The following is a 20070-nucleotide window of genomic DNA, read 5'->3' on the forward strand; positions in this document are numbered from 1 at the left end:
TTATTATTATTATTATTATTATTATTATTAGTAGTAGTAGTAGTAGTAGTAGTCGTATTATCTCAACAGAGTGAGCGGCCACTGTTACTATTGAGGGTTTCCAATAAAGTTTCAAATCAAGCGGAAGTGACGTCATCAAAAAGCCTTAACGATTGAAAACAATGGCCGACAGGAGAGCCAGTATTGTAACTCTTGTAGTTGTTTTAAATGTTTAACTAGTAAAATTTACTGTGTGTATGTAGGAGACTCTTATTGTGATGTTTAGTGATTTAATAAGTGTGTTTTATAAGAGAGAAGCCAGCTGCTTAGCCCGCTTTTAGCTGCCAAAATGAGCGATGTTGTGGAGAAGACGCTGACAGCTCTGCCGAGCCTCCTCTCTTTAGACTCTCACCCTGGGTCTGCAAAACTGTCCTCCACTTCAAAGCTAGGAAACCTCATCAGGGGAATCACTGAGCTAACGTCTAAACATGTGAGTTTGTCCTTTGAAATTAACTAAAAACAAGATAAGTTGACGATACCCTCTAAGGTTGCTAAGCTAAGCTGCCTGTGCTAACTCATTATAGGCATGTCTTTACGTTTAACCTACTTACTGGAGGCCCTACTTTACTGTACTAAGTTAGAGGCTGGTTTACAGGCGTTGTGTTGCTTTTGCCATGTTATTATCATGTGGCAGAACAAATGATAGCAGTGTTACTTCACGCATTTATCCTCACTGGTACGTTCATGTCATTTTCGTAAACTCAAACAAATTGGTGGAAAATTGGAGAAGTTCGTCTTCTAGGATTTCCGAGTTTTTGGTAAATGGTTTTTGGACAGGATACTGGTATTTGTCACGTCTAGTCTCTGTGGCAGAAACCACTCAATGCATACAGGACAAGTAGTCAGCAGTATTCACTCACTAGTGCTGGGCGATATGACGATATATATCGTGTGGACGATAGAAAAGTGTCTATCGTGCCATTTGTCTTCTATCGTTTCTATTGTTTCTAACCCGAATTTTACAAATTATTAGATAAAATATATCATTAACCCTTTACAAACCGTCGGAGCAGGCACACTCCGTTTTTCTTAACTATTTTTAAATCCCTGTAGAACTGTAACCACATAAGGTAGCGCAATAATGTTTTTTTTGCATATGAAGCCGTAGGAGTTGTACTTACATGTTATTCCATTAGCTTGCCCTAGGTCACGGTTTTCTTCCACATATAGCTTTGCAAAAATTACATAAAAAGCACTTCCAGCAACAAAAACATAATATTCCAGACTTGCAGCAACAAAAACATAATATTCCAGACTTCCAGCAACAAAAACATAATATTCCAGACTTGCAGCAACAAAAACATAATATTCCAGACTTCCAGCAACAAAAACATAATATTCCAGACTTGCAGCAACAAAAACATAATATTCCAGAAACAGGCTTTGCCTATCCGATCAGCTATTCATAACACTTCCTATGTCTGCGCGAACAATCGCATGTCTGCCATTACCTGTCCGAAACCGGAAGTGACGTCATTTTCGCGGAAAATGTAGTTTTTTAAGCTTCAAAGCCTATGTTGGTGTTTTTAAAAGTTATGTTTGACTTTATGCTCTTCTGTATCGTTTCTGGGATGCTTAGAAGTCAAATTACACTGTTGGAAATAGTTTATTTTGATGCATATACTGTGTATTTGCAAATTTCCATTTATTTATTTTCATTTTTCCTGTAGTATATAGAACTTTGTGTATCTCAAAAATAAAACTATGAAGACACTCAAAATAAATTTCTCGTGGTTGGAAACTATTTTGTGCAACTTTTTTGTATTTACAGTTTTGAGGGATAAGACTCTTAAATTTCTCTAACTAAAAATATATGTAAAAAAAAAAAAAAAAGATTTTCAATTTTTTTGTAGTTTATTGCAGTTTTTTGCAATTTATGTAGTTACTATGGACTTAATGCATACATATTATTAAAATTTGGGCTATAACGGTTGTATTGATGTATAGCATCTTGAAATGCTCCCACAAATGGCGCTACAAATGTAAAATGTAAAGACAGGCTCTGGCGGACTTGGTCCTATGGTAGGTCTTAAAGGGTTAAATAGCCAATATTAGTGTTGTCTTCTCACTATACATACTCTTAACTTTATGTAAGAGAAAATAAAGTATAAAACAATGATATTTTTCACAAAGAAACTCTGTCTTGTGGTTTTGCAACATGGTGCTGCTTTACGTGCACCCGGATTTGCGACATGCTTTACAGTAACTCAAAACAAAGACTGCACCCTTTCCACTCGCTGTTTAAAGACTGCATACTTTCCAGATGACCACAGGTCAGGTGGTATATCGTGATATATATCGTTATCGTGATATAAAATAATTCATATCGTGATAAATATTTTTTCCATATCGCCCAGCACTATCACTCACTTGCCACTTTATAAGGTACACCTGTTCAGCTGCTTTTTAACACAAATCTCTAATTTCGTTGCAGCAGTTCCATGCATTTAGACATATAGAAACCCACTGAAGTTCAAACTTGACCATCCGGAATCTGGAAAAAGGGTGATTTAGGTGATCATGGCATGGTTCTTAGTGTCAGACAGGCTGGTCTGAGTATTTCAGTCTTTCAGATTGCTCCTCTGCTTGCATTTTCTCTAGTGTTTACAGAGAATATTGCCTGAAAAAGAGAAAATGCAGAAGAGCATACCTGAATGTTTAAATTCTGAATGCACAACACACTTAACTGTGAAGCAGATGTGCTATAGCTGCAGAAGACCAAACCAGGTGCCACTCCTGTCAGCTAAGAACAGGAAACTGACCAGAGGAACTGACTAATAAAAGAAAAAGAAAAAAAGAACAGGAAACTGAGGCTACAATTCGGATGGCCTCACCAAATATTGGACAATAAAAGATTTGAAAAATATTGCCTGGTTTCACATTTTCAATTGGAACATTTGGATGGTTGGGTCTGAACTTGGCATAAACGTCTTGGATCCATCCTACTTTATGTCAGTAGTTCAGGCTGCTGCTGGTGGTGTAATGGTGTGAGGGATATTTTCTTGGCACATGTTGGGCACCCCAGTGCAAACTGAGCATCATTTAAACTCCATAGCCTGGATAACACACCATGTCACAAAACTCAAATCATCTCAAACTGGTTTCTTGAACATTACAATGAGTCACTGTACTCAAATGACCTCCACAGTCACCAGATATTAGTCCAATAGAACATTTTGTAGGATGGGAGTTTGACATCATGAATTAAGAGAGTGACTAGTCACTAGTATGAGCTAGGTGTAACTAATAAAGTGGCCAGTTTGTATAAGCCTGGTATTGTTAAACCTGCATACCTGAAATTCTTGCTGCATTTCTTTGGTGTTAAATGGTGTATCTGTATATTCCAGTGACCTTTTGGCAAGCAAAAGCCTGCTGGTTCATTTCCGAGCACAGATACAAATCTCCTTTGAGGTTGTGTCAGGAAGAGTATCCACCGTAAAAACTCTGCCAAATTAAACATGTGAAACTACCTGCTGTGGAGACTCCTTATGAAAAGGGAGCAGCCAAAGTTAACTTTTCACATCATCTTGGAAGTTCCAAGCAAACATTTCCCTGTTTTTCTGAATTAAGAAGATATCTTAATATCCCAAAAGAGTTTCCGTCCTACTTGAAGGGTTGATTACATGAGTAACAATGACCACCACCCCATTATTTCATATCTTCAAGTCCTATCAATTCAATTGACTGTGAAGAAATGTCCAGAAGACTCTTAAGTCTCTAACAGTACAGTGCCATCTGTATTACCCACTGATGCCAGTATTTCCCAGTGTTTCAAAGTGGATTACTCATAAAATCAAGCTTTCGAGAAAATACAGGGAGTGCAGAATTATTAGGCAAATGAGCATTTTGTCCACATCATCCTCTTCATGCATGTTGTCTTACTCCGAGCTGTATAGGCTCGAAAGCCTACTACCAATTAAGCATATTAGGTGATGTGCATCTCTGTAATGAGAAGGGGTGTGGTCTAATGACATCAACACCCTATATCAGGTGTGCATAATTATTAGGCAACTTCCTTTCCTTTGGCAAAATGGGTCAAAAGAAGGACTTGACAGGCTCAGAAAAGTCAAAAATAGTGAGATATCTTGCAGAGGGATGCAGCAGTCTTAAAATTGCAAAGCTTCTGAAGCGTGATCATCGAACAATCAAGCGTTTCATTCAAAATAGTCAACAGGGTCGCAAGAAGCGTGTGGAAAAACCAAGGCGCAAAATAACTGCCCATGAACTGAGAAAAGTCAAGCGTGCAGCTGCCAAGATGCCACTTGCCACCAGTTTGGCCATATTTCAGAGCTGCAACATCACTGGAGTGCCCAAAAGCACAAGGTGTGCAATACTCAGAGACATGGCCAAGGTAAGAAAGGCTGAAAGACGACCACCACTGAACAAGACACACAAGCTGAAACGTCAAGACTGGACCAAGAAATAGAAAAAGAAAAAGAAAGCTCAACTCCCAATCCTACTGCCAGTTTCTGGAAGACACCTTCTTCAAACAGTGGTACAGGAAGAAGTCTGCATCCTTCAAGAAAAACATGATTTTCATGCAGGACAATGCTCCATCACACGCGTCCAAGTACTCCACAGCGTGGCTGGCAAGAAAGGGTATAAAAGAAGAAAAACTAATGACATGGCCTCCTTGTTCACCTGATCTGAACCCCATTGAGAACCTGTGGTCCATCATCAAATGTGAGATTTACAAGGAGGGAAAACAGTACACCTCTCTGAACAGTGTCTGGGAGGCTGTGGTTGCTGTTGCACGCAATGTTGATGGTGAACAGATCAAAACACTGACAGAATCCATGGATGGCAGGCTTTTGAGTGTCCTTGCAAAGAAAGGTGGCTATATTGGTCGCTGATTTGTTTTTGTTTTGTTTTTGAATGTCAGAAATGTATATTTGTGAATGTGGAGATGTTATATTGGTTTCACTGGTAAAAATAAATAATTGAAATGGGTACATATTTGTTTTTTGTTAAGTTGCCTAATAATTATGCACAGTAATAGTCACCTGCACACACAGATATCCCCCCTAAAATAGCACAAACTAAAAACTACTTCCAAAAACATTCAGCTTTGATATTAATGAGTTTTTTGGGTTCATTGAGAACATGGTTGTTGTTGTTCAATAATAAAATTATTCCTCAAAAATACAACTTGCCTAATAATTCTGCACTCCCTGTAGAGCTTCTTAGGATTATAAGATATCATGCTGATTCAGAAAAAATGAGCATTTTTTGGCAAGTGAATGCATTATTCTTCTGCAAATATGGTGCAGGTGGCCGAGTTCATCCACTGCCTGAAACAAATCACTTCACCTACTCTTCATTTAAAATAACTCCCAACGTTCGAAATGGATATTCACTTCCAACAACATCAACCAGATCCAAGAGCAGAGATTATGCACACATATGCTGATTTCATTATTTGAAACTTCGGCAATGTTTAGTGAGTCTCCACCCCAGTGAAAAGTATAAAAGGCAATATAAGCAGAGAGTACAAACATGTTGAGGGATTGGCTGTGTTAGTTCAGTGAGAGAGTTATTTGGAAAGAAAACAGTTTTCACTAGCAGTCTAAAACTAATGTGTACACTTATATCTGCATTTTTATTTTGTTAAATATGAACAAAATTATAGCATTAGTGCTGCCACATGTCGGGCAGGAAAGAGAGTACCAATTTGTTTATTTGCAAAAAAAACTCACTACATTTTCGGAAATATTTGTGGGTGTTTTCTATTTTTTTGTGGTGTTTTTTGTACTACATGAACACTAAAGTGGCCCCCCAATGAGATGACAGTGCCAACAGTGGCCCACGCTCATTTAAGTTTAGACCCCTGCTCTATAAGGCATTGTCAACTCCAAAAACTTTATGACAGAATTCAAATAATTCTCATGTTCTGTAGGAATACTCTATAGGAGTAAACCTTGACATCTCACAGTCTGAAATGCATTTAAACTTATGTTTCTTTGCATCACTGGCTCGCTGTAAACTTCTCACTACCTTGAAATAAGCATGACTCAGTAAATGTATTTCATCTTACTTCCCATTGTTTCCTGTTCTACAGGAAGAAGAAAAACTTATTCAGCACGAGCTTTTGGCGATCAAAGAACAAGTGTCCTCTCCCAACACCACCATGGTAATGCTTTCCTGGTTTTTCTCTGCTGTCTTGCACAAGATATCATATATATTAAAGTTCCACTGAGACACAAAGTTACCAGTGTGTTTACTTCTTCCTTTTGTCATAATCTGATTTAGAGGCAGATGAAGGAGCTCATGGTGCGATCGATCTACTGTGAAATGTTGGGCTACGAGGCTTCGTTCAGCTATATTCATGCCATTAAACTGGCTCAGCAAGGCACTGTTCTGGAAAAGAGAGTCGGTAGGTTTAATAAATAACTCATTCCTCAGAGTCTCGTGTGTCAGGGCCCATTTGGTCTTATGATCTACACACAAGGCCAGGAGGAGCAGCTGATGATGAGGCAGGTTGCATAAACTTGTTAGGACAACGAAGAGGATATTGCATGATGGAACAATAAAAGCTCGGTCCTTTGTGGCAAATTCTCACATATGTCTAGTTTCATAACTCATGTTTGATTACTCGGAAAAAAGAGAAGGGTGTTGATGAGATGAGAGAGTCGGCTGAACAGAACGTACTGTCAGGAGGTGGGCTCCAGCTGCTTGTTGAAAGCTGCTGATCTGCCTCTAAATCCTTGGCACACAGAATGACATGTAAAAGAATACCAAGAAGGAATAAAAAACCCCACCACACCTGCTCTCATGAATCATTTTACATTTATGTTCCAGTGTGAGTCCTTACGTGGCCTCACTCCCTCCTCCTTTTTCAATTTAAAGGATAATACTGTCATTTTTAAGGATTTAACAATAAAGATTTACACATAAAAAGACACAAGGTGGTACTTTAAAAGCTTCAGAGTGTTGAGAGTGTTCAGAATATGTATTTATTTACAACATCAGTGTTACATATGAAAAAGCTAGACTGCTTTGGTCACAAATATGTTTATTTGTGGTTTTTCAGGTTACCTCGCTGTGTCCTTATTTCTGAATGAAAGTCACGAGCTTCTGCTGCTCCTGGTAAACACTGTGTTAAAGGTGGGCATGGACTTACACAGCATTCGTCATACGATGTCCAAAAGAGAATTTAGGATGTTGATTTTCATCTTTTGTGTTCACAGGATCTTCAGAGTACAAATCTTATTGAAGTGTGCATGGCTCTGACTGTTGTCAGCCAGATGTTCCCCAAAGATATGATCCCTGCGATCCTTCCTCTAGTGGAGGAAAAACTAAATCACCCAAAGTAATGAACGCTGCTCATCACCTGCATGCATGGTTGAATATTTCTTTGTGCTGTTGAGCTTGAATATTTTTATTAATACGTTTTTGTCGGAACAAACTTTCAGAGAAATCATTAGAAGGAAAGCAGTCCTGGCGCTGTACAAGTTCTACCTAATAGCACCAAATCAAGTTCAGCACATCCACAACAAGTTTCGCAAAGCTCTTTGTGACAAAGATCCTGGTGTGATGACAGCCTCACTACACATCTACCTGCAGATGATCCAGGTACTTACTGGTTTCCTCATAATTTGCAGTATTCTGTTGAAATGTACATATGTATGTATTTATTTTATTTTATTTTTTTGCTTTAATACAGGAGAACCCAGACGCTTACAAGGACCTGACACCAAGTTTTGTTACCATATTGAAGCAGGTGGTGGGAGGAAAGCTGCCCATGGATTTTAATTATCACACTGTTCCTGCTCCATGGCTTCAAATTCAGCTGCTCAGAATACTCGCCTTACTTGGGAAAAATGATCAGAGGTAGATATTTTTTGTCCTGTCTTCACATCTTAGTGACATCACCTGATTCTCCAGTGATTTTGTGCATTTTCTCTCTCTTCATAGTACAAGTGAGGTCATGTATGAAGTTCTTGATGAGTCTTTACGAAGAGCAGAGATGAACCATAACATCACTTACGGTATGCAGCGTTTATAATAAATATGTTTTTGTAACCATTTAAGTTCTTCTGTCAGCCACTTATATACGTTTCTCTTTATTTCCAGCTATTTTATATGAGTGTGTAAAATGTATTTACACAATTCATCCTAAGTCCGACCTTTTGGAAAAAGCTGCAAAGTGCATTGGAAACTTTGTTTTGTCCCCCAAGATAAATCTAAAATATCTAGGTAAGAGACAAAGAGAAACACGACTGTACATGAATAATGTCTCTTTGTTGAAAATCTAACAAAAACTCTGTCTCTATGATACTGCAGGCCTGAAGGCCCTGACCTATGTTGTCCAGCAGGATCCTAAACTGGCCTTGCAGCATCAGATGACCATCATAGAGTGTCTTGATCACCCTGACCTCATTATTAAGCGTGAGGTGAGGCTCATGGTGACGTAGTCTGAACATGTGAGGTTGTAGGGTTGCAGGTTTTTAGCATTACCAGGTTTCTTTTTTTTTCTCTTGTAGACGCTGGAGTTGCTCTTTCGCATCACTAATGCCCAGAATGTGACAGTCATTGTTGAGAAGATGCTGGAGTTTCTGTGTATCAGTGAAGATGATCACACTACCATTGACCTGGTGGGGAAGGTGGCAGAACTGGCGGAAAAATATCCTTTAAAGTGTAATCGTCTTAAATGTCTATTCATTATCACTCCTGTGGCCCTCTGGAGCTGTAAAATGCTGCGACTAAGAAATCAGTCATAGAATTTTGGCAAAACTCATATTCAAAGTAACTCTTTGTAAACTTGTGTTGTGTCACAACAGGCTGTCACTGCAGCTTCTCTGGTTTGATTTCACATAAATCAAACTTTAAAAAGTAAAGAAGAGATGGGAGAAAGACCCTTTAACCACAAGTAGTATTTGGTCACCTTCCTTCATGGGCATATGAGCTTCAGTGACTTCCAATTTTAAATCCATAGGAAATAATGTGATGTCGGCTCACCCTTTGCAGTTGTAACAACTTGTTTATGGGAATTTTTGACCACTCGTCCAGAAGTGCATTTGTGAAGTCAGACATTGATGTAAGACAAAGAGGCCTGGCTCACAGTCGCCACTCTAATTTGTCATAAAGGCGTTCTGTCGGATTGAAGTCAGCACTCTGTGCAGGCCAGTCAAGTTCTTCCACACAAAACTCAGTCATCGATGTCTTTATGGACGTTGCTTTGTGCACTGGTGTGCAGTCATGTTGGAAGGAGTTGCCATGCCCAAATTGTTCACAGAAAGTTGGGAGAGTCAAGTTGTCCAAAATGTCCTTGTATGCTAAAGCATTAAGGCTGCAGCTCAGGTGGTGGAGCACTAATCAGTTGGTGGTTCGATCCCCCGTCTGCTCCAGTCTGCATGCCAAATGTGATAACAGCAGTGTTGGGGAGTAACGGAATACATGTACCGCCGTTACGTATTTAGAATACAAAATATGAGTAACTGTATTCCGTTACAGTTACCGTTTAAAAAGGTGGTATTCAGAATACAGTTACTTTGTTGAAATAAATGGATTACACGGCGGTACTTTCCTGTTTCATATTGTCGCAGGTCAGGATTATTTGGGTTAGTTTGACAGCTATGTTCTGTTGTTCCAGGCAGCAGCGTTACGGTTGCCATGGTTACAGGGTGAAGCGCTCTCTCTCTCTGCTTGTTTCCTGGGTGAGAGAGCGCTTTTTTGTTGTTGTTGTTGTGCTAAGCTAAAAGGCAGAATGCTACAGGCATGGCCCTAAAGAATGTAGCCTCATGGGCAGTGTAGTCCGTGCTGCAGGGAGAATGGACTACCATACACGTTATGTGTCTGTGAGCGAGGGAGGGAGAGAAAGGAAAAGTCCGAGCTGTCACAGAGCAAAAACGGGAGCTGGAAGCATGTAAATATAATAATAACCACTGCAGCCAAGAAGAGTGCCTGACGAGCCCATTTGTAAGTAAATGGTAAATGGCCTGTATTTATATACAGTGGCGGTCCTAGCCTGTTTGGCGCCCTGGGCGAACACTCCCTCTGGCGCCCCCCCCCCCCACACACACACACACACAAAACATGTTAAGGATTGTACATTAACATAAAACTGTTGTCCACACACACATATGAAGAGAGAGAGAGAGAGTATGCATAGTATGCAAACGGCTACCAAATTGTTTGGAGTTTAGTCTGTTACTGTTACTATTTTTACCATTTCTTCTTGGGGCAACTGTAACCTACATTATTTCCTTAGGGATTAATAAAGTATTCTGATTCTGATTGTTTCAGGATGACCTGCCATTATCCAATGACACATCTGTTTACCTGTATCATTTGTTCGTTTCTTCTCCTCTTCTTTTCTCTTTTTTCTAAACTGAGGACCTGATGGCTTTGAACTTTTCTTGTCCATCTTCCATTGGTTTTAATTTTGCACTCCAGTATGAACACCCATCCCCCAACCAGAGGATCACCACAACATAACCTAATAGACCTACACCTTAGTTCACAGATTAACTTTGTCTAGGGTTTATTTCTGGGATTTCACACAACCCAGGATTCAAATCATGAATACATAATGGGCTTGGTTTACAACATTATGAATGAAATGTGCTCTATTTGGAAGCAGCAGGTCTCCCTCCCCTTTCGACGGGTTATGTGTGAGACTTTAAATCATCAAACTGTAAATTATAAATTTTAAATTGTTATTGATCCCTTTACCCCGAGTCCTAAAGTGTATATTTATTTTCTTACTCTACTATATTTATTGTTCGTTTATTTGCACTGCTGTAACTGGAGCCTCGTCGTCTCGTCTCTCTATATACTGGACTGTATGTAGCGGAGATGACAATAAAGTTTACTTTGACTTCAGCAGCGCGCAGGCGCACCGAGGGCTCTCGCGCTCACTTTTCGTGTATAGAATTTCGAAAAAACATCGGTGCAAATTATAAGTCTGTATCATAATGTCTGGTGTTCTCGTGTTTGTTGTTTTGTTTTTATTTTGTTTTATTTTGCGAGTTGGTTATTAGATGCTGCTCCAGCCAGCCAGAGAATCCCCCGCCGCCCCGCCCTCTCCTCCCTGTGCCGCAAGCAGCAGGCGCACTTCGCAAACGGAGCGCCCTCACTCCCAGCAAATGGGCGATAGAAAACCGATCGGTGCCTATGCCATTCCCAATATGCGCTGGCATGACGTCGGGGCAGCATGAGTACGAGCATTTTTTTTTTTTTTTTTTTTTTTTTGCCGATGCCCGTGATGCCGCCCCCCATCACGATGCCACCCCGGGCAACCGCCCGTGTCGCCCGTATCTAAAACCACTACTGTTTATATAGCACTTTACTAGTCCCTAAGGACCCCAAAGCGCTTTACATATCCAGACATCCACCCATTCACACACACATTCACACACTGGTGATGGCAAGCTACATAGTAGCCACAGCCGGACGATCTGATTTCCTCGTGTTGGCGTTGTTCCCACATCATCATAATAAATGTTGTTCCAGGTTCAACATTGCAAGTGACCAATCACCTTCTTGTGACGTCATACTTCTGCGACTTATAATATAAAACAAACAGGGGCTAAAAGAGGCTAAACTTTCATATGGTATGTCCCAGGGACAACATTAACACGATGTCCCAGGGACAACTTTAACACGATGTCCCAGGGACAACATTAACACGATGTCCCAGGGACAACTTTAACACGATGTCCCAGGGACAACATTAACACGATGTCCCAGGGACAACATTAACACGATGTCCCAGGGACAACTTTAACACGATGTCCCAGGGACAACTTTTACACGATGGCCCAGGGACAACATTTACACGATGGCCCAGGACAAATTTGTAAATTTCTGGATTACTGTTAATCTCCATAGAATCAAGAACTCATGTCCAGTTTCACGGCTATGGACCAGTTAATTATGTTTCCAGGTGATAGTTTGATTCATAGATTCAGCACACAACCATTAGTCTAGGCCTTTTAGTTCAAATTCTCTTCACTTATGTTTGTAAAATGATCAGGGAAGCTACTGCAATTTTGCCTGACATTGTTATGACAGCTATATTCACCTGTACATTTATTATATATCATAATATATTGACGGGAGAGCTATATTCACCTGTACTTTCATAATAAATCATAATACATTGACACGCAGTTCTCTGTCTGGAGAACACTGGTTCGCAAGTAGCCTATCACTAGCAAACAAACAGCTATCCATTTCAAGGAAAACATATCGAACCGGCAACCTTCCGATTACAAGGCAAACTCCCAACTCTTGAGCCACGATCGCCCCACAGTAAGTAAGCTGTGGGGCGTAAGCTAGTAAGCTATTAAGTAAGCTATTAAGTAAGCTATTAAGACTCAATTGTACACTGTGTTCGTGTTTTCCTCCGGAAAAAATAAGTTCCGTTGGAGCAGCCTTTCAACGCCTCTCTCTGTCTCTGGCAAGCAAAGTTGACCCAGACAACAAAGTAAAGCTATTTTTCGGCTACCAGCCCGACACGGAACCCACTGTATTTGCCCGAGGTCCCTTTACTACTGTTCGGAGCCGCGGACCTTCAGTAACAGTAATAAATCACAGCAATAGTACATTCACGTAGTTGTAAACAGCATGATAATATATTAAGTAATCCAAAGTATTCAGAATACGTTACTCTCATTGAGTAACGTAACGGAATACGTTACAGAATACATTTTGGGCCATGTATTCAGTATTCTGTAATGGAATACATTTTAAAAGTAACCTTCCCAACACTGGATAACAATGTATAATAATTCATGAATGTGTAAGTATGAGTGTGTGTGAATGTTAGAAAGAAAGAGAGCATGTGTGAATGGGTGAATGAGGCAAGTTGTGTAAAGCGCATTGAGTGCACACTTAGAGTAGAAAATATTTATATAAGAACCATTTACTTTCACTGGAACTATGGGATCATAATCCAACCGTTAAACCCAGACAACTCCATCAGATTGCCACTGCTCTAGAGTCCAGTGGTGGACTGGACTCTGCATCTGACTCTTTACATTGTGCTTGTTGATGTAAGGCTGTGATCGAGCTGCTTGGCCATAGAACCCATTACATGAAGCTCTCTTTAAACACTGTTCTTTAGCTAATCTGCAGGCTGCATGAAGTTTGGAGGCCTGTAGTGATTGAGCCTGCAGAAAGTCGGTGACCTCTGTGCACTATGTGCCTCAGCAGCCGCTGACCCTGCTCTGTGGATTTGACGAGGTGTACCACTTTGTGGCTGAATTTCTGATGATTTGTTATAAAACCACTAACAGTTCACTGTAGGATATTTAGTAGCTAGGACATTTCACAAATGGACATGTGGTGTGGACTCAGTGTTCTTCACCAACAGTGAATGGATGATGAAACTGCACAGAAAAGGTTTTGAAAAATGCTGATGTAAATTTATACTTCCTAGCAATAATATAATGAATTTAGAGAAAACATTAACATTCAAGTTTCTTTTTATTGGAAACCCTTGATACTTTTTTGAGTTGATATTGAGCTAAAACATCATAACTATCAACAATTGGAGGTTGAGATTACGTGACAGAAAGTAAACAGAAATTAACGAAAGATTTAAAAATATAATCTCATTTAAGACGCTAAGTTAGTACAAAACTCTTTGATAAACTCTTTGATACATAAACTCTTTGATAGATTTTCAACCTGTCTGGGGTTTACCCGACCTGTTGCCCAAAGTGTATCTTTTATACTTTGTTTATTACATTTATTGTATTTTCCTATAAACCACTGTACATATGCACCAGATAACGAGTGGTTCATAGAGACGATGAACACTGTGTTTTCGCTTGGTGGAGACATGATGCAGCCTGACATCCCTAACAGTTTTCTCAAACTGCTGTCTGAGGGTGAGAAACCCACACGTTCAGATGATTCTGCTGTGATTTTCTTGCTCACCGATATGATACTGATTGATTGAAATTTTAATTGTGAGGGATGAATGATGAATTTCTCTCTAAATGCACAGGCTTTGACAGTGTGGAGGAAGACAGAAAGTTGAAGCTGTTTGCTGTGAATTCATACGTTCCTCTGCTGCGGGGAGAGCCTGGCAAACTGCCACAGCGCTTCCTCCAAGTCATCAGCTGGGTGAGTGATGCTCTCACGATGTGGGATGTCATTAACAGACTTTCATATTATTATGTAATAAGAGCGAGAAGCAAAAGAACAGTACATGCAGATACTGCTCAGTTTGCGTCATAAGTTAAATATAAAAGTGCTTGAAATACAAATTCTGTTAAATTAATGTTCCGAAAAATAAAATCAGTGCTGTGAAAAAATATGAGTGTGCAAATTCTGCACAGGTTTCAGGATCCAGAAGCTGAACGCTTAGTCATGTCTGAGTCTGGTCGAGAACATGTTAGTCAGCTCACAGGAACTGAAGCCTGTGACAAATAAACAACACAGCCAGGTTAATATGTGCTAGCTTGAAATATAGAGGCAGTAACCAACAAGAACAACTGCAGATGTGTTTGGTTTTTCCTGACCCAAGAGTCAGGAAGTGCAAAGAGATCAGCTAATAAAGGAGCACAAATGTTGCCTCACATTAAAGTCGATTATGTGGTAAGTTTGATCTTTTGACTACTGAATTTACCTAGTTGAAACGCAACACTAAAACAACCTCCAATGTATTAAACAGGTGGCCTAGACACCCACTATTATTCCTCTCTCCTGATCACACCACACCTGTAAAAAGGGTAGCAGTTTCCCTTCCTTAAGAATGGCTTCTTGATAACCACCCTTCCACTGTGACCACTAACAAAATACTTAAAGATACAGATTAATACTGGTTCTTTGCTAAATTTTCTATTGTATGTGTAGGTAATATAGTAGTTCATCCCTTGATTTAAGTGCTTGAATAATTCATATGTCCATATTAAGTGGCTTAGGACTGAGATTGGACTGAAAATGGGGGACAAAGGAGCCAATATCCAAAGAAAAACTTTGAAAAACCTTCACAAAGCCTGAAGAACTATTCCTCAAGACCATTTTAAAAGAGTTGCTCCTTGGAAGCAAAATATAAAGAAATGAGGGCTGGCTCAAGACTTTTGCACAGTGCTGTATGAAAACGGGATCATAACCAGGAACTGTTCTTTAGAAATAGGTGGAGAAACTACTTGGTTTGGGTTTCACTACAGAAGGCGACACTAGTTTTAAACAGAGACACAACAACAAGTTAACAGTTTTCCTTTGTTGCAGCTAAAAACGTTCTACAGAATGTCATTAATATTTATACTAAACCTTTGCTTACTCTCTGTAATGCCCAGGTGCTTGGGGAATACTCTCATTTGAGGGAGGATCTTGAACCTGCTGAAGTCCTGAGCCTGCTAGCCAAACTTTTGGACATGAAGAACAGCAGTAGTGAAACCAAGAGCTGGGTCCTCATGGCCATGACCAAACTCTGCAAAGGTGGCACTGATGCTTCTGTAACTCAGGAGGTTTCTGAGACATACAGCAGCTCCCTGGATACAGTGCTGAGACAAAGGGCGCATGAGTTGCAGTACCTCAGCCAAGACCCTGAACTAAGAGCCAGGGTGTTGCCACGAGGTGCCAACCCAGAGACTCTGGAGGTAACGTGCATTAAAAGCAGCACAAATGACATTGTATGACTGTGAAGTGTGTTGTGTATTGTGGTCTTGTTTGCAGTGAGCAAAGAACCCGGCCACATTAATAACATTTAAATATTAACTCTGTAGCTCTTTTCACAGTAAAAGCAGGTTAGTTGACGGTTGTGAAAACCTGCAAACACTTTATGGAAACACCCCTCAGCGTGCAAAATTGATTAGATTGATGACAGCCTTTACCGTAATCACATTATTCATTTAATGAGTAATTAAAACTTTAACATGTCTGGAGAAGTCTGAAGGACGGGGCTCTCCAGAGAACTTCATTCAGTATTGGATGCACTTTCATTCATTTAGAGAACAAGAAAACCAATCTCTCTTTTTTTTGGCCACGAATTTTATTTTAAACACATAAATTAGTAATTATATGTTTTTATGTAGCTGAGCAAAGCACACAGAGTACTCAGGCAAAACGTCTTCAGTCCTGCGGCAATTTTGCGTGACTGTTTGATTGTTTCTAGGTGGATTCCTCGCTGTCATTTCTTGACAGATTTGTGTCAGAGGCGTTGGCTGCCGGCGCTGCTCCATACAAACCTCCCCACCAACGGCAGGAGGAATTAGATCAGTCAAAAGGTAAAATGTAGATAAACATCTTGGCAGCACATTCAGCGTCTTGTTTGGATTTGTTCTGACTTTGTTGTCTGTTTCAGCCTTGAGCCTGGAGCCCTATGGCCTTTCTCTGCCTATCAGCATGTCCTCCTGCAGCATCACTGACAGACAGTCTCCTACACTGTTGTCCATGAGCTCGGGTCTGTCAGGGGATAGCGCTGACCTCTCACACAAAGGAGGGTATGCAGACACCACATGCATGCATTTGTTGGTGTAATCAAGTTCCTAGTTTTAGTGTTGAATTCACACTGAAGACTTGCTGTTTGTGTTTCAGCTCTTCAGCTTTGAAGCTGGATGGTGTAAAGAGGGTGTGGGGAAGGGAGGGCTATCTGGCCCAGAGAGAACCTGTAGAGGAAGCTGCACAGGTTGAGGTTCCCAGTCCTATTCAGTCTCCCGGCCGGCAGGGCGAAGGTGACAGTTTGCACAGCCAAACTCCAACTCAGACACCGACCCCAGAGCCTGAACAAGAGAAACAGCAGCTGGCCTCTTCGCTGTTTGTTGGTCTGGCTTCCCAAAGCTCTGTGTCTCTGGTGAGGTTATCAATCCATATACCATATGTGCATCAGCTTATGGTTCAGACTGCTCTGATTTTTATGTGGAGGATCACTGAAAACACTTTAGCCACAGGAGTTTTAGGGCGTCAGGTCGGAGTTTAAACTGTCACCGGAGTCAGTTATGCTGTAAACAAGCTGATCACTTGTACATGTCATAATGTGCCTACTTACAGCACATTTAAAATACAATTAAAATTAATATATTTTTTTGGCCTCAACAACTCAGTCTGTGGTTATCACCCAGCTCACCAGATTTGCCTCCCTTCGTTTAATTAATTCAATTCTTTTGAAGGGTCATCATCTTCAAATGAGGAGATAAAGCATGCATCACTCACAAGGGCAGTGGAGTAGAACAGGAGTTCCTCTGATTCAAAAATAGCAGCCAAACTGAAAACACTGGAGTGTTGCCGAAGGAGATGACCTTTAAGGAACATTTAAATCAGTGACGGTTTTTGATATTTATGGCCAGAGTTGTGGAACTTTATGATCGCACTTCGTCCATGAAGTTAGCCCTGACTAAAATATGTTAATCTATTTTTACATGTTTTTTTTTTCTTCGCAATTTCAACATAGAGGGCAACATTTTTTTGGAAGAAGTATCTACAAAGAGAACTGGATGATGTTTTTATTATGAAAATTAATAATGAATGAAACATTTCTTACATTTTTTTGAGGCCCATTTAGCTACTTGGTGAGTCTAAGATGAGACAAAAGGTGTTGCTTTTTAGAACATATTCAATGATTAGCTGAACATTTTCTTGGGTGGTACTAATGATATTAATTTAGGGATGTTAAACTCATTTTACATCATAGACCACATGCATGATAAATGTATAAAAAGTTCTAGTAGTTCTTTCATTTAAACTTTCATTTAAACTTGCTTAGCTATGTCTTGACATGCAGTTCAAAGTCCAAAATTAATCATGTTCTTCACATTTTCCAAAGCTGTCACTGGGCCAGATTGGAGACCTTGCAGGGCCAATTGTCGGCCCTGGGCTTGTTTAAAACCCCTGCTATAAGTGAAAGTGTTTAATGTGGAGCTATTTGCATTGCTGATTCTGAACATTTTTTTTCCTACATATATGTGTTTTTGCTTCTAACAGATGGGAAAATCTGAGCCGACACCCCAGCGATTTCGAAGAAAAGCCAAAGGTCAAGGTCCGGGCTCGTCCTTCAATGCAAGCGAGCAAATATCCAGCTCCCTCATCTCTCCTCCCAGTGCTGTAGATAACCTGCTGTGTAACAACCTACTAGACTCCAACAACGCCTCAGAGCTGGCCGAACAGACATCTCAGCTCTCTCAGCGCCTCACTACTGCTAATGGCACCTGTCACACAGAGGCAGAGTTAACTGAACCTGACACAAAGGGATGTAACCCTGCTCTCCGCAGGGATAACTGTGTGGTAGCTGCTGATCCTGGTCCACATGACGACCCAGGCAGACTAACAGAAGTGTGTCTGGATTCTTATCTTCCTGCAGAGCTTTCTGGCCTTTCACACTCAGAAATCGCTCCTTTGTGTGCCAACCAAAGCCTGAATCTCTCAGCCTGTCATGTGCAGAAGGAAGATTCATTAATATTAGTTGTTTTTATTATAAACTCCTCCGAGTCTGCCATACAACAGATGCTGCTTCAGGTCGACTCCGAAGAACTTGAGGTAAATTATTCAGTGGAAAATGATCAATAGAGTCGTTTGGTGTCCATTAGTCTTTCATAATGAGGTTGCTTTGTTGTACTGTTTATTTTTAGGTATCCTGCCTATGTGATAGTCCAGCGGGGGAGATGACAAGCCACAGTGTAGCAGTGGGCCAGTATTCTCTAACTGTGAAGAGGCCTGCGGTTCACGTCGAGGTGGTCGGGACGGTATCTTACCAGCTGCCCGCTGGGACGTCTCAGTCATTGCAGTTTTCCTATAAAGTCCCTTTAACCAGCTTCATCAGGTGAGATATTTAATGCTCGTCTTTGAAATGCAGCATTTGGTGACATAAAATTAATTCAAGTTTCCTGCAGACCTTTTGTGGTGTCCACGGAGGAATACGGGACGATGTGGCTTTCCTTCTCTCACGACACAAAGCAGAATCTGACGTTGATAAATGACAACCAGGAACCTCTCACAGCCACTCTGAATGCTCTGAAGAAGAAGCTCCAGCTTCATGTTGTGGAAGTTATAGGTGAATGAACATTTGTTTCCTGCTCGTATTCAAGCTGTTCAAACTGAGAGTATCATTTTATGCTTAATACATATAAAAGCAGCATTCACATCAACATGTATGTGTTAGAATATTCACCAACTCATCTGTGGTAACTACTGTATATTTATTCTTAACCTTAGGAATAACTGTTTTAAAAAACTACATTAGTTAAAAAGATGAGATAATGGAGCTTGACTATACGTCAAATATGCCTCTAATGAGGTGTAGTTGGGAGTTTATGAACAAAACTTACAGCTTCAACTTTCACTTGTATGCGGCATGAACATCATTAAATAACACGACGGTACCAATAAACAGCATTACAAAGGGGAAGAATTGGATACAAAAAAGGAGAAATATATATTGATGTGTCCTATACTTTTTGCTGTATTTTCACACTGAGTAACCTTCATTGTTTTCTGCTCAGGCATGGAAGGAATCGTAGCTTGCCGTCTCCTTCAGGATCTGCCGTGTCTGATGCATTGCCGTGTGAATGCCGGCTGGCTGGCTGTGTGGCTGCGCTCGCCGGTGCCCGACCTGCCTGACTGCCTGATCTACCACTGCCAGAGAGCTTTACAGAGCCTCTGAGACTCAGAGCTGCAGCACCATCACCACTGAAATCACTGAGGAACTAAACCCACCAGACCCTCACTGAAGAGGAAGGTACACAGAGCTGGAGTGCTGAACAGAAAAGGAGAAACCTGCTGTTGTGGCTTTGGATCTTTATATTGCGGTCTTTATGAATTCCACTCAAAGTTATTTAGTAAGATTTGGTTTTATTTATTTGGCAGAATTATAACTCATTGAAAGACATGGCAGGTGAAAAGCTCAGGGTCAAATGATGGCGTTTAATCATCTGTGGGTGTTTCGTTATTGCCTTTTAGTCGTGAAAGGGCTCCATAATCACTAAACGATTGAAGCCTTCTTTCCTGGTTAAATTCTGATGGTACGCTTTGTATAACAGAAAATTCTCAAAGTGTAAAATGATGAAATTCTCAATTGTTTCTTTTTCCTGTAGACCAGAGAGAAGATATATATATATATGTATATATATATATATATATATA

The 20070-nt window shown here is 40.4% G+C and overlaps 1 protein-coding gene across 1 annotated transcript; it reads left to right on the forward strand.

The window, feature by feature from the left end:
* The first annotated feature begins 125 nt into the window (after window positions 1-125).
* Window positions 126-19952, forward strand: ap4e1 (adaptor related protein complex 4 subunit epsilon 1). Its single transcript, XM_005450847.4, has 21 exons — window positions 126-469; window positions 6098-6169; window positions 6289-6412; window positions 7070-7143; window positions 7227-7348; window positions 7452-7611; window positions 7703-7869; window positions 7954-8027; window positions 8113-8235; window positions 8323-8432; window positions 8523-8662; window positions 13765-13877; window positions 13997-14115; window positions 15294-15596; window positions 16112-16223; window positions 16301-16439; window positions 16534-16789; window positions 17917-18468; window positions 18561-18751; window positions 18822-18982; window positions 19431-19952. The coding sequence occupies exons 1-21, from the start codon at window positions 329-331 to the stop codon at window positions 19589-19591; spliced, it is 3414 nt and encodes a 1137-aa protein (XP_005450904.1). The 5' UTR covers window positions 126-328; the 3' UTR covers window positions 19592-19952.
* The last annotated feature ends 118 nt before the right edge of the window (window positions 19953-20070 follow it).

Source organism: Oreochromis niloticus, linkage group LG7, assembly GCF_001858045.2.
Source record: "Oreochromis niloticus isolate F11D_XX linkage group LG7, O_niloticus_UMD_NMBU, whole genome shotgun sequence".
Classification (NCBI taxonomy): domain Eukaryota; kingdom Metazoa; phylum Chordata; class Actinopteri; order Cichliformes; family Cichlidae; genus Oreochromis; species Oreochromis niloticus.

Coding starts and splice junctions, on each gene's coding strand:
- ap4e1 (XM_005450847.4), top strand. CDS start 329: ATGAGCGATGTTGTGGAGAAGACGCTGACAGCTCTGCCGAGCCTCCTC. Junction 8,236..8,322: donor GATAAATCTAAAATATCTAG/GTAAGAGACAAA, acceptor ATGATACTGCAG/GCCTGAAGGCCCTGACCTAT. Junction 13,878..13,996: donor TCTCAAACTGCTGTCTGAGG/GTGAGAAACCCA, acceptor CTAAATGCACAG/GCTTTGACAGTGTGGAGGAA.